The following is a 20,018-nucleotide window of genomic DNA, read 5'->3' as shown; positions in this document are numbered from 1 at the left end:
ACACTTCTGCCTATTTAAACTTAGTTTATTAATACTTTTTAATTTTTGAAAAAAAAAATTAAAAATATCACCGTCATTTTAAAAAAATATCCATAAAATTTTACCATTTTTATTTTTACTATCTATCCCTGCATTATCTACAAATATGTTTAATGTTTCCTTTTTACAGGGTTAACAACAAAAAAAATATATATATATATATATATATAAATTTATTTATTTTTTTAATTAAGATTGGGCTTGAATTTTTTTTCTCGATAAACTCTAGCATGTAATAGGTCATTCCCTCTAGGTAAAAATTGAAAGTTTTATTTTTAGATTTTTTTTAGTTTGAAAGTGTATTTAGATTTCTTTTTGAAAATTTAAAGATATTAAAGTTTATTAATTAATTCTTAAAAGACGATGGATTAAAAGGGATTTTTATTGACTAATCAAGTTCGAACCTGGACCTGTACACGTCATGCCAATAACTTTGCAAGTTCATCCACTCCTAAGCTTCCTTGTGGCGAACTGAAATTATATTCACCAAAATTCTTCTTCTTTTTCGTTTTAGAATCCTTCTTCCCACTTCCTCTCTCCACTGAAACTGCACTCTCTTCTTTCACTTCCAATTCTCTGCTTGTTTGCTCGGGACCTTTATCAACTGCTACCTTCTTCTTTGGTTGGTGCCTGAAAACGGGCTCCGGAGGAGCAGACTGAGAAAAGGCAACTGCTCGACGATAAATGACATCGGCATCCAATGAAGAATCGTCCAAGACAAGGGCACCGCCATTTTCGACCGCTTGCTTCAATAATTGAAGAACTCCATCCATGGCGTAACTTGCTGGCTTATTAAGAGCTTGTGTGGCTTCTGAAGTACCCCCTACCTTAGTCTCCAGGTTTCCAGCAGCTGCAATGGCATTGAATCTTGATTGTTCCATTGGTTCTGCTTCATCAAAGTCCGAGTTTTCATGTCCTGAATCAGTCTCAGTCTCACCTCCCGACATTGTGCTCCACGATTCAGAATCATCACACGTGCTATCAGTGTTCATTTCTTGAACATCTGACCCTGTAGCTTCCATATCGTCTGCATTGGCTAGAGAATTGCTTTTACGCATCATTGCTGTTAATGAATCGAAATCGGCAGAGACAGATTTCTCGGCAACCAAAGGATCTAGCTCCTCGTTTCCTCCAGTTGAGAGGCCTGCAGAACCCAAAGACATCAAATCCTGGTCGATCAGACTAGTATTCTCGACCGATGCTTCTCGTTCTTCAATGGATGGTGCAGAAATAGTTCCCTCGTTTGTTCCACGTGCCTTCGCTCCCACGGGATTTCTTTCTACATATGGAAGGGAGGATTTCCAATCTTTTCCTCTCCACAAAAGAATGTGCTCGCTTTCAAAAGAAATAAGAACACAAGGGACAAGATCCTGTAGTCAAAGAGATCAAAAAGTTGGTTCAATAGATTGCTTGGCAAAACCCAATGAGAAATAGAGTTGATCACTTTTTCATCAAAGAGAGAAAACAGAAGAAGACCCTTAGTTTCGCGCCGATTTTCTTGAAGTCGCTCTCGTTCAGCCCTTGACAATTAACCCTGACAAGTTCACACTCTTCGAACGCCTCTCTAACATGTTTTACGAGGTTAGAGTACACACCATTTTTCCCTACAACATGTACAAACAATAGAATATTTAGCATGCTAACATCTTTCACACATGGTGATGGAAGAGTAAGAAAAGACACATACCTAGCTTGCATATTGGTATTAATTTCCGTCCCTTCTTACGCATTTCAGTCACTTCATCCAGTGTTAGGCCATCAGGGACCTGCTTAAGTAGCCGAGGGTACACCGGTGCAGCGGGTTTCCATAGCATAAGAGGGAAGCGAGGACGGGTTTTATAGTTGTAATTTCTACCTCGATAAAGGTACAATGCCCCACCCCTACTATAGATAATTTTGCCCCCAGTTTTTTCCTACCAAAATTATGTAACAAGAAAACAAGTTAGAAGCATAAAGCAACACTACATTGCTCAAAGCTGATGGTATGTTTATCAAGAAAACAAAAAAGTACAATACATTTATTTAACAAAGGCAAGATAGGAGGTCTTGGCTCGAAGTCTTAACTTAAAAACAACAGAGACTGCAAGCAACCGACCACAAGAAAAACCAAAGACATCATTGTAGTAATTCAAGAAGCTAGAAAGACTCACAAGCACGGCAAAGACTCGTAAGGATAAAATTGAAACCAAACACAAGCTATATGTAACGGCCCAAGCCCACCGCTAGCAGATATTGTCCTCTTTGGACTTTTCCTTTCGGGTTTCCCCTCAAGGTTTTTAAAATGGTCTGCTAGGAAGAGGTTTCCACACTCTTATAAAAAATGTTTCGTTCTCCTCTTCAACCGATGTGGGAGCTCACAATCCACCTCCTTCGAGGCCTAGGGTCCTTGATGACACTCATTCCCTTCTCCAATCGATATGGGACCCCCCAAATCCACCCCCTTCAGGACCCAATGTCCTTACATTCGAGACTCAGTCACCTCGCTCGCACATTGCCCGGTGTCTGGCTCTAATACCATTTGTAACGGCCCAAGCCCACCGCTAGCAAATATTGTCCTCTTTGGGCTTTCCCTTTCGGGTTTCCACAAAGTTTCTAAAACGTGTCTGCTAGGGAGAGGTTTCCATACCGCTTCATTCTCCTCTCCAACCGATGTGGGATCTCACACTATACTGCTAGTTTATATTTGTTTAACCTAATTTATATTTGTATTGGTAAGGAGGCATAAGAAAAACTGCTAGTGTATTTAAACGACAATCAGAAGTAATCCGTCAATGCTATGCATAAATAAAGAGGCATCAACCTCCAATTGCTGTTTCACATTGTCCATATCAACCGTACACACTCCTTTGCATTTTATCTTGCACACTCTACGCCGTTTCCAATGAGCATGTATGTTATCCAACATATTGTGCGTTAAACCATCTCTACCTAAAAGCAATTCAGAGTAAAAATTTCAGTAAGTTCATCCCACCACACCCCAAAATGCAGAGAAGATAGAATTTTCCATTCAGAGCCTGTTCTAATCTATAAATTTCAAGTCCAAAGATTCTATTTAACAGATTTCTGTTCAAAAATTACTGGGAAAACTAATGGCAAGAACGCAAATGAAGAAATCCAGTGTTTAGAAATCTGGCTAAACAGGAAATCGCCAAGTAAGAATTTAAGAGAAGGAATACCAATATTCAATTGCCTATTAGATTTGATGCTCCCACGAATCAGCGTCTTGATCTCCTCCTCTGTTAACGGCTCACCCAATATTTCTTCCCTCGACATCACGTATTTGGGCCCCGAACCTGCTAAGAATGGTCCTGGTGCCTGAACTGTCTTAACTCCTTTTTTATTTTTCGGCGGCAGCTGAAACGAGTCGAATTCCGGCAAATTCTTCTGGCTTGGCGGCAATGGAGCACGCCCCATCCACGGCCGCGGCATTGTCGTTGGCCCAAACGGGGCATACGGTTCACGCAGCTTTATCGGCTTCAACTTCGGCGTTTCTGTGTAGCTATACTTGAACTCAAATGGAGCTCCATCGATTACGTACGAAACTCCATCTTCACTTAGGCTAACATTGGCTTCTACGCCTATAGGCATTTCTTTAGGTGCGCTCATGGTCTTTTTGGTCTTCGAAACTTGACGAAATGGAGGGGGTGAACCAGGATTAGGGTTTTTTGAGTACTTGGATTTTCGACCAGGGATTGAAGGCCTCGACGGATACGATGGAGTGCCGACAGACCTGAACGTTTCAGTCCGGTCAATGGCGGAGGTGGACGAGTTGGAATCGCAGAGGTCGGTAATTCTTGCGGCGGAATCGAAGCGGCGCTCGCGGCGGATTTCATCCTCGATTTCTTGCTGAGACCGTCGGCGCTGCTCGAATTTCTCAGCGTTTGCATTGTTCCAACGGGAAAATCGGATGTCGGTAAGAGGACGGTGCGACGGAGTTGAATTAGGGCTAAATTGAGGAGAGAAAATGGGAAAGGGAAAAGACAATTTGAACGCCATTGAAGGTGAGCGCGGTGCTGAATCTCAACTAAAATCCTGGCAAATATATCTTTAATTTTGTATTTAAAGAAATACTTATTAAACTCGTTTAACTTGAAAAAAAAAATTAAAAAAAAAATAAACCATGAAAATAATTAGACATTTAATTTTGTATTTATAAACGGTAGAATTAAAAAAAAATAGATTAATAAAAGTATTCTTAAAAATTTAGAGTGCCTTTAAAACTTTTAAAATTTTCAAAACCATTAATACTTTATTTAAAAAAATAGTCTTAAATGTTTAAAATTATTTTAAAAATATAATTTAACTTGCAAACATTATTTCATGAAATACTCTTAAATTTTTAAAAGGGGTAAAAAATAACTTTAATTTTTAAAAATTTTATTATTACCTTTAAAAACTTCAAAAACGCCCTTTCAAAGAATACTCATTAAACTTTAATTTTGAAAATTTTTATTATTACCCTTAAAAAAATTTAAAAACTTCAAAACACAGTTTCAAAAAATACTCATTAAATTTTAAAAATAATATTAAAAAGTTTGGAGATAATCTACGGGGTGCTGATAGACAGTTTTCAACATAATATTTTTACAGAGATAAAAGGTGTTAACTCAATTTCTAAAATTTACAATATTTTTTTTAACCGTAAATATATTTTTAAATTTTTTAAAAAGTTAGAAGGGTATTATTAAAATTTTAAAAGTTCAACTATTTAATAATTTTTTGTAATATATATTTAAAAACAGAAAATCCGAAAGGTTTAAGAATATTTTTATTAGATAAATTATAAAGGTAGAGAAATATATTTATTAATTTAGCATAAAAGTAAAATAAGTTTGAAAATGATTAAAGGACATTATTTTAAAAAGTTTGGTCAAATAATATTTTGTCACCGTCTATAAAATTATCGAAAGTTATAAGGTTGTTTTGAATTGGAATTTAAATTTGGCTTTAAGCTATGATGCTATCCACTTCCACAAAACCCGCTGCAAAGGAAATCGGCCCTTAGTAAAAAATCTCCACCTGTAACATCATTATGCCTCGCCTCACACACATAAGCACCGCAATAAGACACCACACCATAATTCAAATCCCCAAGACTTACTATTAAATTCCTTCATTTTTTCATGTTAAGCCTTTGTTATTTAAAAATTAAAATACTTTAAATATTTAAATGCTTCAATCAAGGATATTTTAAAATATAAATGTCTTTTTTTTCACTAAAATTTATGAAAATATTATTCTATCTTCGAGTGTTTATATCCTAATTTAATTTAATAAAATTATATATTTAATGCCTTTAATGGTTTAATAATGTAAAGTTTTATGAATTTAGTTTTTTTTATATTTTTATATAAATATTCATTTCGAATTTTATTTATTAATATTTGAAAATGGGAGTGATATTCACTTGTGATTTCTTGTTTATTTATTTTAAATATATATTTTAATTTACCTATTTTTGTAGGTCGTAATAATAAAATTGGTTGGATGGCAAAAAGCTAACGAATATGCTCGAAAGAAGAATGTAATGTATTGAATAATGAATGATCGGGAAGGGTTGGACCTGATCGAGGGCTTTACTTCGCTTCGCGAGCTTATGAACTCTAACTGGGGAGAGTACTGTGAGAATCGACTACACAACACAATCAAACCTAAATTTCTTGAATCGGTCCGAAAGAAGAATGCAATGAATCGAATGATGAATAACTGGGAAAAGTTTGACTTGACTGAGGGCTTTACTTTTTTAGTGAGCTCATGAACTCTACCGGTGGAGAGTACCGAAAGAAGTGAACAATAATCAAACCTAAATTTTTAGAATCAGTTCGAAAGAAGAATGCAATGAATTAAATGATGAATAACCGGAAAGAGTTTGACTTGACCATGGGCTTTACTTTTTTCCGTGAGCTCATGAACTCTAACAATGGAGAGTATCGAAAAAAGTGAAGAACAATCAAACCTATATTTCTCGAATCCGCTCGAAAGAAGAATGGAATGAACAGAACGATGAATAATCGGAAAGGGTTTGACCTGATCGAGGGCTTTACTTTTTTTCGTGAGCTCGTAAACTTTAACCGTGGGGAGAGTATGGAAAGAATGGACAATCAAAAAGAATCAAACCTAAATTTCTCAAGTACAAAAAAAAAAATAGCAATTTTCTGGTCATGATTTGCTCAAATACATGATATGGGGGTTTCAATCAATTCAAAAGTAACAAAACCCATCTCCATAATTTGCAAATCCGTCCAAAAAAACTGGAAATTTATGCGAATTGGAGATGCCCACGAGCCATTGAGTGCCTTCGATGCGACGTTTGGTGGGCCAACGATGATTCGAAATTAAAGCTACTGGATAAAGATCATCCAATGCTTCATTCCTTCCACATGACTCTTCTCTTTATATCGGTTAGTTTTTTTTTGTTTTTTTAATTTCTCTCACTTTTTATCAGTTCCAATGCTCTTTTTTCCCCTTCTCTTTGCGTGTTCTTTCGTTTTCGGTTCATCATTGCCGAAAAATGCAGCTCTCTCGCTCTCTCTATTTAAGTTTTTGGATCGATTTCGTCTCCGAAGAATGTTCTGATTCCGTTCTCTTCAATCGCTCTCCAGAATCGCTTCTCTCGTAAGTACTTCCCTTCTGAAACCTTATAGTTTTGGTTCTTCGTTTCTGCTTCTTACGAGATTTTTATTGCTTAGTTTGTATGCACTCGATTCTTATTTGTTGGCTTTTGAATGTTGTTTTTGGAAATTTGCTGTTTATTTCTCTTTGATGTTCTTATTTTCGAGAAGGATCTTGAATCAAAACCAAAATAAATTTGGGAGTTCTCGATTTTATGGAAATGTTAGTGTTATGTTCGCATTAGCAGTATTTGGTTGATATTTTTTTTACTATATGATGGAGATATCAACATTGAAATGATCGGATACTTAATTGCTACTCTCATATTGTATGCTAAATGTTGCCGAATTCTTCTGCTTCTACTCATCATATTGTGAAATTATAAGATATAATCGCAGAAATTGAAGATTGGATGGGAGATGTACACACTCAGAATGAACTATATGAGATTGCTTCCGCGGTGAGTGCTAATTTTGCAAATCGGTTTCGAGTTTGTATAATGTGCTCGATTGTCTTTAGAACATATCAAGCCTGGCCTTCCAGATATCATATTGCTGCTATTCATCTCAGGCACATGGTGATGCTCTTCAAATCTTCAGTATTGTATCACCATTGGATGAGATTTGTACTCATCTCTTGGCATTGGCTAGTTACATAACTCGTCGATTTGTTGGATTTATCGGTACGGTTTGTTAATTCGCGCATGTAGTATCACTTAGTTTCTTATTTCTCTGCCATTCTTGATTGCATCCTTATAGTAAAGATGGACAATACATTCCTATAACTGTTGTACTTTAACCGTTTTGGTGTTGCTTGTGGCAGAGGATATTGTAGCTCGAGATGTCGACAGATTTCTCACCGACCATATCATCATTCCGCTAGAAGTTTGTTTGAATCCTTCTGGTCAGAACAGGCAGAGATCTGTTTCGGAAGGTTCATCATCCTTCATACCTTGCATTGCCGGTGCCTCGGATTCAAGGAACGGTTTGCTCGTAGATAGAACATCAGATGTAGAAAGTATTTATAGTTACGAGGTTGCTTCTCCCATTTTTCAAGGGTAATTGATATGTCTTTTTGCTAGAAAGTCCTATAAAGTAGTCTCATTGAACCTAGAAGATCTAATTTTAAAGTTTTTACTGTTATTCTGTGAAATAAGCTTAGAACTTCTTGTTCACCTATATTCAGTCCGGCCATTTTTTTTTGGTGCAGGTTGATGCTCCCATTATACGGTTTACAGTTTGTTCAAAAATTAGCATTATGCTTCTTGAGAGATTGTTTCTCGTGCATTCAATGGGTCGAACTTCGCCTTTCAAAGTAAGAAAACATATTCTTGAACGTATGCTCTGTTCTCGTGGACCGATGTTCGAATCTATATACTGTGTGTTATTTAATTTCTTGAACTCTGATCGATCTTCACGTTTAAAGATAACTGACTGATTTTTTATTTGGTACAGTATAATATTTAGAATTCAAAAAACCTTGATCGGTTCATCGGAAGATATTGGATGGCTGCAAAACACTCCTGGTATGCCTCCTGTTGTTGATGGAACAGAAAGATTCTTGGAATTGCTCTCTGAGATAAGGTTATAATCTTCACAAACTTCATACATATAATACATTTTTTGAATCTGGTAGGCTTAATTCATACTCTTGTGACATATTCAATAGCGCATCGAATTCTCTACAACTATTTAATTCAAACTCCGAGTAATGACTATCGAGTTATTCGTCATGGTGTTTGTTTGATGATGTTGTTTATTTTGAATCATGTTTTCTTAAACTATGATATATATTATCCTTTTGTATTCAAGATTTCTTAAATTTTCTACTCCATTTGTTTCGATTTAGGAACGGAGAACACAAACTACCCAACTCGTTTGTTTATTTATTAATTCCAGGTAGAAGAAGAACTCTGATTTGTTTTGAGCATTTTGAAGTGTTTCTTTCACCATTGTAATGGAAATTTTGACTTCCCAGGTCTATTTAGCAATCATGGTCCCTTGTATTTTGTGGGAACCAAGCGATTTTTTTCAAAGATGGGCCTTACTTGCCATATTGCTAAAATTCATAGTGAGGTAATAAATTATCTCCCTTCTCCTGGTATGTGCAACGAAAGAACGAATAAACGAACAGGACCGATCAAATGTATACTGGTTTTGTTTCCCAATTATAGATTTGATTGAGCTCCTTTTCCGTGCTTGAAGGCGTCTGTGGAACACAATGCCTGGGAGCTAAAAGAATACGTCGAGGAGCTTTACTGGGGCTCGGGCAAGCGAGTGATGCTGCTTGGGCATAGCAAGGGTGGGGTTGATGCTGCTGCTGCATTATCAATCTACTGCAATGACTTGAAAGATAAAGTTGCTGGCTTGGCTCTGGTACAAAGTCCATATGGTGGAACCCCATTGGCTTCGGATTTCCTTCGCGACGGGCAGGTTGCTGACAAAGAGACGCGGAGGATCATGGAGCTCTTAATATGCAAGATCATCAAGGTTGTATTTTCTTTTGCCTTTTCAATTGCTTCATTGTCAGGGATAGTTGTCGGTCTGATGAGGCGAGGAAAAGGAGAAAAAACAGTGAGTCTGTGCACTTCTTGACATTTTTCGTGAAAATTATGGAACATATGATAGATAGATAGATAACTTATCTTCAGCTTCAGGAATGCAGTGTTGTTTCTTTATTGGAATGTTTGGTTTATGTTTTTGTAGGGCGACATTCGAGCATTGGAGGATCTAACGTACGAGAAGCGGAAGGAATTCATCTCAAATCACGACCTCCCGGAGAACATACCAATACTCTCCTTCCACTCTGAAGCACATGTTGCACCAGGAGTTCTTGCTACAATGACTCAGATAGCTCATGCTGAGCTACCTTGGCTACCTCTTCCAAGTTCTTGGACAGAATCCGACACGGTGGTGCAGGGCGGGCGGCGTGTTCCAATAGTGATTCCCCTTTCTGCTGTCATGGCATTGTGTGCTCTTCATTTGCAGCTTCGGTATGGAGAGAAGAGCGACGGTTTGGTGACATGTCGTGATGCTGAAGTTCCTGGCTCGGTCATTGTGAGACCGAGCCAGAAGCTCGATCACGCTTGGATGGTTTACTCTTCCAGGACTAAGAATGTAGGTGATCCCGATGCTTGTGAGATGTGTGAGGCAATCTTGACACTGCTTGTAGAGCTTGGGATGAGAACGAAACAAGTCAAATAGAGATGGTGGCTTTCATGTAATTCTTCCCCAAACCAGACCCAAATTCGTCCATCGGAAATTCCAGTGAAAATTTCCCGGTGCACTTGAATATTGAAAACCGGCCGCATTTTTCATACGACGGGTCGGCTGGGAGATTTGGATTTCAGAAACCAAATGTTACTTGATTTTATGGTTGACGACATGTAGTTTTTCTCCCTTTTTTTAAAATCTATTTAAAATTTCAATATTTTTTTAGTGCATGCTTGTTTTTTAATTAAAACATGAGAACAGTAGCAATGTAGCCTCACAATTACTTAGGAAGTGAATTGAAAATTTTAAAATTAAAATAAAATAATTAATTTTTTAAAACTAAGTGAAAGAAAAATAAGTTTTAAATAATAATAATAATAATTTTCATTTAAAGTGAACTAAAGATAGATTGTCGGATACTTCTTTCAATGAGTTTGGAGGTTCGAGAAGTATCATTCATCTCCTCGTACTTAACTATAGTTAACAGGGAAATATTATGGATATTATTCTAATATATCTACGATAGTATGATATTGTATTGTCCACTTTAAGCGTAAGCTCTCATGATTTTGCTTTTTGATTTTTCAAAACGCCTCATACTAATATAGATTATATTTCTTACTTATAAATTCATTATTCTTTTCTTAATTAGCTAACGTGAGACTACTCCTAATAGTTATCAACTTTAGACGTCAATTAGTAATAAATAATGTAATTTTCATTTTTTAAATGTATGATTTATATATTTTAACTTAAATTTACTATTCTTTTCAATAATTTCTATGTTTTTAATTTAATATAGAGGCAAACAATATGAAACATGCTATAATATTAGCTACACGACAATGTATTTTTCATTGTGGGACCGACCAACATGTATTTTTCATTGTGGGACTCACCAACATGAAACACGTACTCATAAATTTCGTCGTCATGTGCATCTAAGATGATTGTGCGATTAAGAACTATTCAATTCAAGCCCCTTAAAAAGAAAATTGCAAAAATATCCCTAAAATTACATAAAATTTGTTGAAATAACACTTTGCATTTTCAAGAATATCAACACTCTTCTAACTCTCACAATTTACACATAAATTATTAGTATTTATTTCAATCGACCCTTTATTTATTTATTTATTTAAAATTGTTGTGGGTGTTATATTTCGTTAATTTCAATAAATAAATATGTGTGGCCCACTACCAGCTGAAACGTGCCGAAATTGTTGAAGCAAGAAAGAAAAGGACAAGTACCCCATCTGAAAAAGATCTATCGTGGATGGGGCCCATGATATGAAAATGGGCCTATTTCTAGCTGGGGCCCATGACAAATTCTTTGTCATAAAAGCCCAACAACCCCATTATGTATCGACTACAACATTAAATTGTGGTAGGCCCATGGGCCCTCAGCCCATTAAGAGGTGTGATAACTAAGGCCCATGAAATGACAGTTCACGTAAATAATACCCTGGGAACTACGTTATAATTTCTACACCCCCATAGAAATAACACTGTTCTTAATTATTTATTATTTTTCATTTTTAAAAAAGTTATGAACATGGAGTAAAATTTTTACCCACACCAAATTTTTTTATTAAAACTTGTTTATAAAAAGTTGATAAATTATCAAATTATTATTTTATCGATATAATTGGACACATAAACACGTCACATACTTGTTAAAAGAATCAATTTCTTCTAAAAAGTATGCTAAAGAAAAATGTTAAATATTAAATTTATTTATACATTATCTGTCTAAAAGAATTATTTTATATTTTTAGATAAATTATTTAATGAAATAATAATTTTTACAACAAAAAAACATAGATAATACTTCTTATAATTTAATCCATAACAATTTTCGTACTAAACCCACAAAATTCTTGAATATAATTTTTCGTAGAGCTCTTGATAAAATTTTATGTAGAAATGACTATTTTATTAAAACGAGACAATTACTCCAATTGGCTTCAAGTCCTTATTGATGGAGATAATTTGGTTGTAAGCTTAAAACTTTGGCAATAGGGAGTTGTTTCCTTCTTTGCTAAATGCTTTAAGCACGTGGGAATTTATCAATTATCTCTCTCCGACGAGTTGCGTTGATAAAAAGACTAACAAAGTCCATACGTTGGAATTAATGAACAAAAGCGATATTGAAAAAAAATATTTGTATGATCTAAACAGATCTTTTACGATATAGATCTAGGAAAGTTACACATGGTAAAATAAATTTATTTGATTTTTTTATTTACCTCATTCAAATTTTAATTATTTTAAACTTTACTCTCCTAATTCAAATTTTAATATGATAATATGATTTAATTAACTTTAAAAATTATTTATTTATTTATTTTATGGTAGATTAAGCAGAAAAAACATAAGATTAAAAGCTCGAATATTTTGGTGGGTTTCACTGCTTTATTCTCACTTCTAATTTGAAATATTTTATATTAATAATTAGGTAAAAGGAAATGAATTTATAAAACTGATAAACTTGTAAAAAATAAAAAATAATAAATAAATATTTGGTCCACATATTAAATATAGGACTGTTTTGATCCAACCTTGCATCAACCACTTCTCCAAGTATTCACTTTTCAATCACTATTCGCATTAATATTTTTAAACAATAATTGTTATAAATTATTCCATTATTCTCCCATATGTTTAATATTACACAACATTTTATATATAAAAAATTAAAGCACTTAGTCGACATTATTTATAATAATAATAATAATAATATTGTAAATTATTATTTTTTTATAACCCATTAATAAAAAAAAATAGAGAAAATGGAAAAAAGATTGATTCATGAAGAAAGGAAAAGCCATTGGTTTCGCGGTTGGAGTTAGAAATACACGGTTCAGTTGGACCGGCTTGTTTGAGTCAGTTGAACCCGTTTGGCCCATTTAATTCGTTTTTTTTTAATAATATTTATTTTGAATTTAGAGCTTAATTAGAAACTTTTAATGAATTTAAAAAAGAAAATTCCTAATTTTAGGAGAAACGAGCTTTTAAGTGAGGTAAATGACTTTTAATATTTTGAGTGAGGTAAATGACTTTTAATATTAGGTTGATTAAAATTGTGCTTAAAAAAACAGTGTGTTCATTCATAAATATTTAACTTTGATGGTTTAAAATCTCTAATTTAAATGATAAATTGGAATAATTTTAAAAATATGACATGTAAAATATAAATGATTAGCGGAATAAGTAAAATTAAAGGATGAAATGTAAGTTGTAGTATTGTTTTAAACCTAAACAATATGTATGTGATTTTTACTATGGTTGTTGTTGGCTTATTGGCCCTTGATCTCACATTAATTAATTTCAATGAATTAATTATTGATGTTTTGATGATAACAAACCTACTTTTAATTATTAACTATTTTCAGTTTTTTTGAACTGTCCACAGTATAAGGTCGGGAATAACGATTACAACAACTTTTCAATTACTCAAATCAGAGCTAAAACGAAGAAATTAGAGTCGAGACAACATACCCGACGTGATGATGTGGCAACAAAATCAAAATGATGGACAAATCAAAATATATCAAAGTATGACATTTATAATATTGGAAGAGTAACACATGGTGGAGTTTTTCTTATTATTACATTTCTAAATAAAATTATTTTTACAAATATAAATTTGAATATAACCGTTACTCACATCGAATTTTATTATTACTATATTATATTATTATATTATTATATTTTAAAATTTTGGTAGTTACTCACATCATTTTTATTATTATTATATTATTATATTTATAATAAATTTTGAATTACATTTTACCGTTACTCACATAACTTTTTATTATTATTATATTATATTACTATTATATTAAAATTTTGAAATAAATGAATTTAGAAAATTTTCTTACTTAATTACTTTTAATCTCCACCTTCCATTATTCCTAACACAATCCAATGGTCAATATTCAATCCTACATTTTGCCACTTTTCTCCTCTATATAAACTCATCTTCCCCACATTTTTAAAATATACAACTTACATACATTCTTCAATCCTCATTTGTTCAAAGTCTCCATTGTTTATTGCTCTCTCCAAGCTTACAAGTTTATTTCTTTTCATCTTATTCTTGAGAGGGATTATTATTATATTGTGAGGAAATAGTTGTCAGTATCCCAAATTGTAAATCTACTCTTTGAGAGAGTTGTGGTGTGTTATTATCAAACTCAAATACTTGTATCGGTTTGATCCTGCGTCGTTGAAAGGATTGAGTTTGCTCTTGAACTCGTAAAAAGAGCGGTGTACCGGTTTGGCTCTGATCCGTGGAAAGAGTCGGAAAAGTTCTTTATTCAAATTCCCAAGAGGCGCTTGGGGAGTGGAGTAGGTCGAGTTTGACCGAACCACTATAAAACTACGGTGTCATTTTCTCTAACTCTTTCCTATTTAATTTCAAGATTATTATTATGTTTATTGCATGTTCTACTTGATTATTGTTTTGACTTGAATTATTTTGTTTTAGTAATTATCATCTTCTACTTATTTGTAAAAAGTTTTATCATTAGAAAAATTAATCAAGTTTAAACACTTTTATCGTTAAAACCCTATTCACCCCCCCTCTAGGGTTGCCATACCGATCCAACAATTGGTATCAGAGCAGGTTGCTCCTATAGATTTTTTATCTAAACTTTATTGTTCGAGCTTATGGCAAACCTACGTGTTAAAAATGGTTTTAGTGAAGGACAATCAACTTCTAGGCCACCTTATTTTGATGGAACAAATTATACATGTTGGAAAGCTAGGATGAAAATTTATTTGCAATCCGTTGATTATCAATTGTGGTTAAATGTTAGTAATGGTCCTTACATTCCAATAAAAATTGTTAATAATATTGAGGTGCCTAAATTAGAAAATGAATTTGATGAGCATGATATGAAAAAATGTTCTTTGAATGCTAGTGCTATCAATTGTCTGTATTGTGCCTTAAGTAATGATGAATTTAATAGAGTATGTATGTGTTCTTCGGCATATGAAATTTGGAAAACTCTTGAAGTAACTCATGAGGGAACCAATCAAGTTAAAGAAACAAAAATTAGCATGTTAGTTCATAATTATGAACTATTTAAAATGGAGGAAAATGAACCTATTGGTGATATGTTTACTAGATTTACTAATATTTTAAATGCTTTGAAAAATCTTGGAAAAGTATATTCTACCTCCGAAAATGTAAGAAAAATTCTTAGGTCTCTGCCTAAAAGTTGGGAGGCAAAAGTGACGGCGATTCAAGAAGCAAAGGATCTCACAAAGCTTCCTTTGGATGAACTCATTGGTTCTCTCATGACACATGAGATTACCATGAACGGGCACATGGAAGAAGAATCCAAAAAGAAGAAAAGTATAGCCCTAAAATCCATCAAAGTTGACTCTGAAGATGAGGACGTCCTTGATGAAGATGATGTCGCCTACTTCACACGTAAGTATAAAAATTTTATTAAAAGGAAGAAACAATTAAAAAAACATTTCACAAATCAAAAAGAGTCAAAAGGTGAAAAGAGCAAAAACGATGAGGTAATATGTTATGAATGTAAAAAGCCGGGTCATATAAGAACGGATTGTCCTCTCCTCAAATCATCTAAGAAATCCAAGAAGAAAGCAATGAAGGCTACTTGGGATGATAGTGATGAAAGTGCAAGTGGAAGTGATGAAGAAGTTGCAAATTTTTGCTTCATGGCTCATAGTGACAAAGAGGATGAACAAGAAGATGAACAAGAAGATGAGGTAACTCTTGAATCTCTTTCTTATCATGAATTATTTAAACTTGTTGATGAGATGACAATTGATTTAGAAAAACTTAGTTCAAAGTATGTTGTGCTTAAAAAGAAATATAAGACTTCAATTATTGAAAATAAGTCTTTGCTAAATGAAATTTCTTGCTTGAAGGAGAAGGATCATAATATTGTTAAAATTGATGTACCTTGTGAAAAGCATGTATTTGATTGTGATGAGAAAAATGCATTAATTGATAAAGTCAAGACTCTTGAGCATGATTGTGGTGAAAAAGATAAATTAATTAAATTGCTCAAAGAGAATGAATCAAATAATTTGCAAGAACTTGGTAGGGCTAAGGAATCTATTAAAATGTTAACAATAGGTGCTCAAAAATTAGATAAAATACTTGAAGGAGGTAAGTCATATGGTGATAAAAGAGGATTAGGCTATATTGATGAATGTTCTACACCTTCAAGTTCTAAAACAATCTTTGTTAAAGCATCCCCTATCTTGCCTAAATCTAACACATGTAAATTTGTATCTAAGTATGATAAATCTAGATTTGTGCCTATATGTCATTATTGTGGTGTTGAAGGTCATATTAGACCTAAGTGCTTTAAATTGAAAAATTCTCAAAATATTCATTTAGGAAGAAAAGTTTCTCAAAATACAAAGTTTAACAATGTTTTAGAAAATAATTTTTCGAATAAAAATAGAATACACAAATTTAGTCCAAGAAATAAATTCTTGCATAATGTCGTTTGTTTCTCGTGTGGTAAGTTTGGACATAAAGATTATTCTTGTTACTTATCTAAATACAATGTCTTTAATATGAATGCAAATATGAAATGGATTCCTAAATTTGTGAATACTAACTTTCTAGGACCCAAACAAGTATGGGTACCAAAAGGTCAATTTTGAATATCTTTGTTTTTAGGTTTGTTTGAAAGCCTCCAAGAAAAATAAGTGGTACTTGGATAGTGGTTGCTCAAGACACATGACGGGTAATCCATCCAAGTTTGTCAATCTTTCCAAGAAGGATGGTGGCTTAGTAACCTTTGGTGATAACAAGAAGGGTAAAATAATTGGTAAGGGTACTATAGGTAATGACTCTTGTACTCTCATTAAAAATGTATTGTTAGTTGATGGTTTAAAGCATGACTTACTTAGCATTAGTCAATTATGTGATAAAGGTTTTAGAGTTGTATTTGATAAGAATAATTGCATAATTGAAAATGCTAGTGATAGAAAAGTTTTGTTTGTAGGAAATAGAGACGATAATGTGTATACTATTGATTTGAATGATTGTCCTACAAATGATAAATGTCTTTCGGTTTTGATTGATAACTCTTGGCTATGGCATAGAAGACTAGGACATGCTAGTATGTACTTGATTTCAAATATTTCAAAAAATTCATTAGTGAGAGGTCTCCCTCAACTTAAATTTGAAAAAGATAAAATTTGTGACGCTTGTCAAATGGGTAAGCAAACTAAGTCTTCTTTCAAATCTAAAAATATGATTTCTACTACTAGACCTCTTCAACTACTCCATATAGACTTATTTGGCCCTTCTAAAATAGCTAGTTATGGAGGAAATTATTATGCTTTTGTGATAGTGGATGATTTTTCAAGATTTACTTGGGTTTTGATGATAAAACATAAGAATGATGTTTTGAAAAGATTTGCTAGTTTTGTAAAAAGAGTTCAAAATGAAAAAGGGTTTTTAATTACTAAAATTAGGAGTGACCATGGGGGAGAATTTAACAGTGTTGCCTTTGAAAAATTTTGTGAAGATAATGGTTTTTCTCATGACTTCTCCTCTCCAAGGACTCCTCAACAAAACGGTGTGGTTGAAAGGAAAAATCGTACTTTACAAGAATTTGCTAGATCAATGTTAAATGAGTATGATTTACCTAAATATTTTTGGGCGGAAGCCGTTAATACCGCTTGTTATATTTTAAATAGAGTTTTAATTAGACCTTCATTAAATAAAACTCCTTATGAACTCTGGCATAACAAAATTCCAAATGTTGGGTATTTCAAAGTTTTTGGTTGTAAATGTTTTATTTTGAACAACAAAGAAAAGCTTGGAAAGTTTGATTCAAAAACGGATATTGGTATTTTTCTTGGCTATTCATCTACTAGTAAAGCTTATAGAATTTTCAATAAGAGAACTTTAGTTATTGAAGAATCTATGCATGTGGTATTTGATGAATCTTGCAATAATATTTCTAATGAGTCTATTTGTAGTGATGATTTAGAAAGAAATTTTGGAGATTTACTCGTTAGTGACAACGGCAAAGAAATTGTTACGAGTAAAGAAGAGATGAGCTTAAAGGAAGAAGGTTCTTCATCAATGCCAAAAGAATGGAGGTATGCCTTGTCTCATCCCAAGGACTTGATTCTTGGTGATCTCGAACAAGGTGTGAAAACTCGCTCTTCTATTAATTTATTTAATAATCTTGCTTTTGTTTCTCAAATTGAACCAAAAAGTCTTAAGGATGCCGAAAATGATGAGTTTTGGATTTTAGCCATGCAAGAAGAGCTAAATCAATTTGAAAGGAACAAAGTTTGGGAATTAGTCCATAGGCCATCTAATACTTCTATTATTGGAACCAAATGGGTTTTTAGAAATAAAATGGATGAAAATGGGAATATCATTAGAAATAAAGCTAGGCTTGTAGCTCAAGGTTATTGTCAAGAGGAAGGCATAGATTATGAAGAAACTTTTGCACCCGTTGCTAGATTAGAAGCTATTAGAATGTTACTTGCTTTTGCTTCTTACAAAAATTTTGTATTATATCAAATGGATGTGAAAAGTGCATTTTTGAATGGTTATATTATGGAGGAAGTTTATGTAGAACAACCTCCCGGATTTGAAAATGTAGAATTTCCTCATCATGTCTATAAGTTGAAAAAGGCTCTTTATGGCTTAAAACAAGCTCCAAGAGCTTGGTATGATAGACTTAGTAATTTTCTTATTGGGAATGATTTTAAAATGGGCAAACTCGACACTACACTCTTTATTAAGATTAAAGAAAACGATATGCTATTAGTGCAAATATATGTGGATGATATCATATTTGGTTCTACTAATCCTTCTTTATGTGAAGAATTTTCTAAATGTATGCATAGTGAGTTTGAGATGAGTATGATGGGAGAACTCAGTTTCTTTCTTGGACTTCAAATCAAACAACTCAAGAATGGTATCTTCATCAATCAAGAGAAATACACTAAAGATTTGCTCAAAAGATTCAAGTTCAATGGAGGTAAGATTGCAAGAACTCCCATGAGCACATCCACTAAGCTTGACAAGGATGAAAAAGGTAAAAGTGTGGATATTAAAGCTTATCGAGGTATGATTGGATCTTTACTTTACTTGACCGCTAGTAGACCCGATATTATGTTTAGTGTATGTCTTTGTGCTAGATTTCAATCTTGTCCTAAGGAATCTCATTTACATGCCGTTAAGAGAATATTTAAATATTTGCTTGGAACTATTGATCTAGGATTGTGGTATCCTAGAAATGTTGAATTTAAATTGGTAGGATATTCTGATGCAGATTTTGCCGGAAGCTTACTTGATCGTAAAAGTACTAGTGGAACTTGTCAATTTCTTGGTAGTTCCTTAGTTTCTTGGTTTAGTAAAAAGCAAAATTCGGTTGCCTTATCTACTACCGAAGCGGAATATATTGCGGTTGCTAGTTGCTGTGCTCAAATTCTTTGGATGAAACAAACTCTTTGTGATTTTGGATTAAAGTTTCATAGTGTGCCTATATTTTGTGATAATACAAGTGCTATTAATTTAACTAAAAATCCTATTCATCATTCTAGAACTAAACATATTGACATTAGACATCATTTTATTAGAGAGCATGTGCAAAATGGACATATTATTCTTGATTTTGTAAACTCTAATAATCAACTGGCCGATATTTTCACCAAGCCATTGAATGAAGAAATTTTTTGCAAAAATAGGCTTGAGCTTGGTATTATTCGTTGTGATATATCTTGAATTTTATAATTTTTGAATGCATGTTTTTAGGGGGAGCCATTATGTCATTATTAAATGCATTCTCTTTCAATTGTTCATTTTGATGATTACAAAGGGGGAGAAAATTAAGAAAAATATGTTCTAAATTTGTTATTTTATAATTTATGAATCATTTACTTGGTGTTTCATAATTTCTTGAGGCATTAATATAAGGGAGAATATGCTCTTGAGTGAAATTTATGATAATATATTAGTATGTAGTGATATTATTACATGGATTGTTGTATTATTGGTTTTTATGAATTTTTCTTTAAATGATTTGTCATCATCAAAAAGGGGGAGATTGTGGCTTATTGGCCCTTGATCTCACATTAATTAATTTCAATGAATTAATTATTGATGTTTTGATGATAACAAACCTA

The 20,018-nt window shown here is 33.2% G+C and overlaps 2 protein-coding genes across 6 annotated transcripts; one reads left to right on the top strand and one right to left on the bottom strand.

Moving 5' to 3' along the window:
• Positions 1-403: 403 nt before the first annotated feature.
• LOC111493806 (CRS2-associated factor 1, chloroplastic) lies at positions 404-4,073 on the bottom strand. 2 transcript variants are annotated; one of them, XM_023143664.1, is made up of 6 exons: positions 3,216-4,073; positions 2,840-2,967; positions 1,727-1,952; positions 1,516-1,643; positions 867-1,409; positions 404-827 (listed from the first exon to the last, which is right to left on the bottom strand). In XM_023143664.1, the coding sequence occupies exons 1-6, from the start codon at positions 4,033-4,035 to the stop codon at positions 459-461; spliced, it is 2,214 nt and encodes a 737-aa protein (XP_022999432.1). In that variant the 5' UTR covers positions 4,036-4,073; the 3' UTR covers positions 404-458. The 2 variants fall into 2 exon arrangements, with proteins under 2 accessions (XP_022999432.1, XP_022999431.1); XM_023143663.1 differs by having other exon boundaries at positions 404-1,409.
• Positions 4,074-6,320: 2,247 nt separating this feature from the next.
• On the top strand, positions 6,321-10,088 carry LOC111493819. 4 transcript variants are annotated; one of them, XM_023143696.1, is made up of 10 exons: positions 6,321-6,652; positions 7,041-7,111; positions 7,222-7,333; positions 7,474-7,708; positions 7,861-7,965; positions 8,106-8,234; positions 8,500-8,549; positions 8,629-8,726; positions 8,856-9,224; positions 9,357-10,088. In XM_023143696.1, the coding sequence occupies exons 2-10, from the start codon at positions 7,064-7,066 to the stop codon at positions 9,852-9,854; spliced, it is 1,644 nt and encodes a 547-aa protein (XP_022999464.1). In that variant the 5' UTR covers positions 6,321-6,652; positions 7,041-7,063; the 3' UTR covers positions 9,855-10,088. The 4 variants fall into 4 exon arrangements, with proteins under 4 accessions (XP_022999464.1, XP_022999461.1, XP_022999462.1 ...); XM_023143693.1 differs by having other exon boundaries at positions 6,322-6,654; positions 7,050-7,111; XM_023143694.1 differs by having other exon boundaries at positions 6,322-6,654; positions 7,038-7,111.
• The last annotated feature ends 9,930 nt before the right edge of the window (positions 10,089-20,018 follow it).

The sequence above is a fragment of the Cucurbita maxima genome, unplaced genomic scaffold, assembly GCF_002738345.1.
Source record: "Cucurbita maxima cultivar Rimu unplaced genomic scaffold, Cmax_1.0 Cma_Scf00019, whole genome shotgun sequence".
NCBI classification, from domain to species: Eukaryota; Viridiplantae; Streptophyta; class Magnoliopsida; order Cucurbitales; family Cucurbitaceae; genus Cucurbita; species Cucurbita maxima.
This window is presented reverse-complemented; position numbering and strand designations above follow the sequence as displayed.

Coding starts and splice junctions, on each gene's coding strand:
- LOC111493806 (XM_023143663.1), bottom strand. CDS start 4,035: ATGGCGTTCAAATTGTCTTTTCCCTTTCCCATTTTCTCTCCTCAATTT. Junction 2,968..3,215: donor TAATAGGCAATTGAATATTG/GTATTCCTTCTC, acceptor AATTGCTTTTAG/GTAGAGATGGTTTAACGCAC. Junction 1,644..1,726: donor AATACCAATATGCAAGCTAG/GTATGTGTCTTT, acceptor TACATGTTGTAG/GGAAAAATGGTGTGTACTCT.
- LOC111493819 (XM_023143696.1), top strand. CDS start 7,064: ATGGGAGATGTACACACTCAGAATGAACTATATGAGATTGCTTCCGCG. Junction 7,966..8,105: donor GTCGAACTTCGCCTTTCAAA/GTAAGAAAACAT, acceptor TATTTGGTACAG/TATAATATTTAGAATTCAAA. Junction 8,550..8,628: donor TGTTTATTTATTAATTCCAG/GTAGAAGAAGAA, acceptor TTGACTTCCCAG/GTCTATTTAGCAATCATGGT.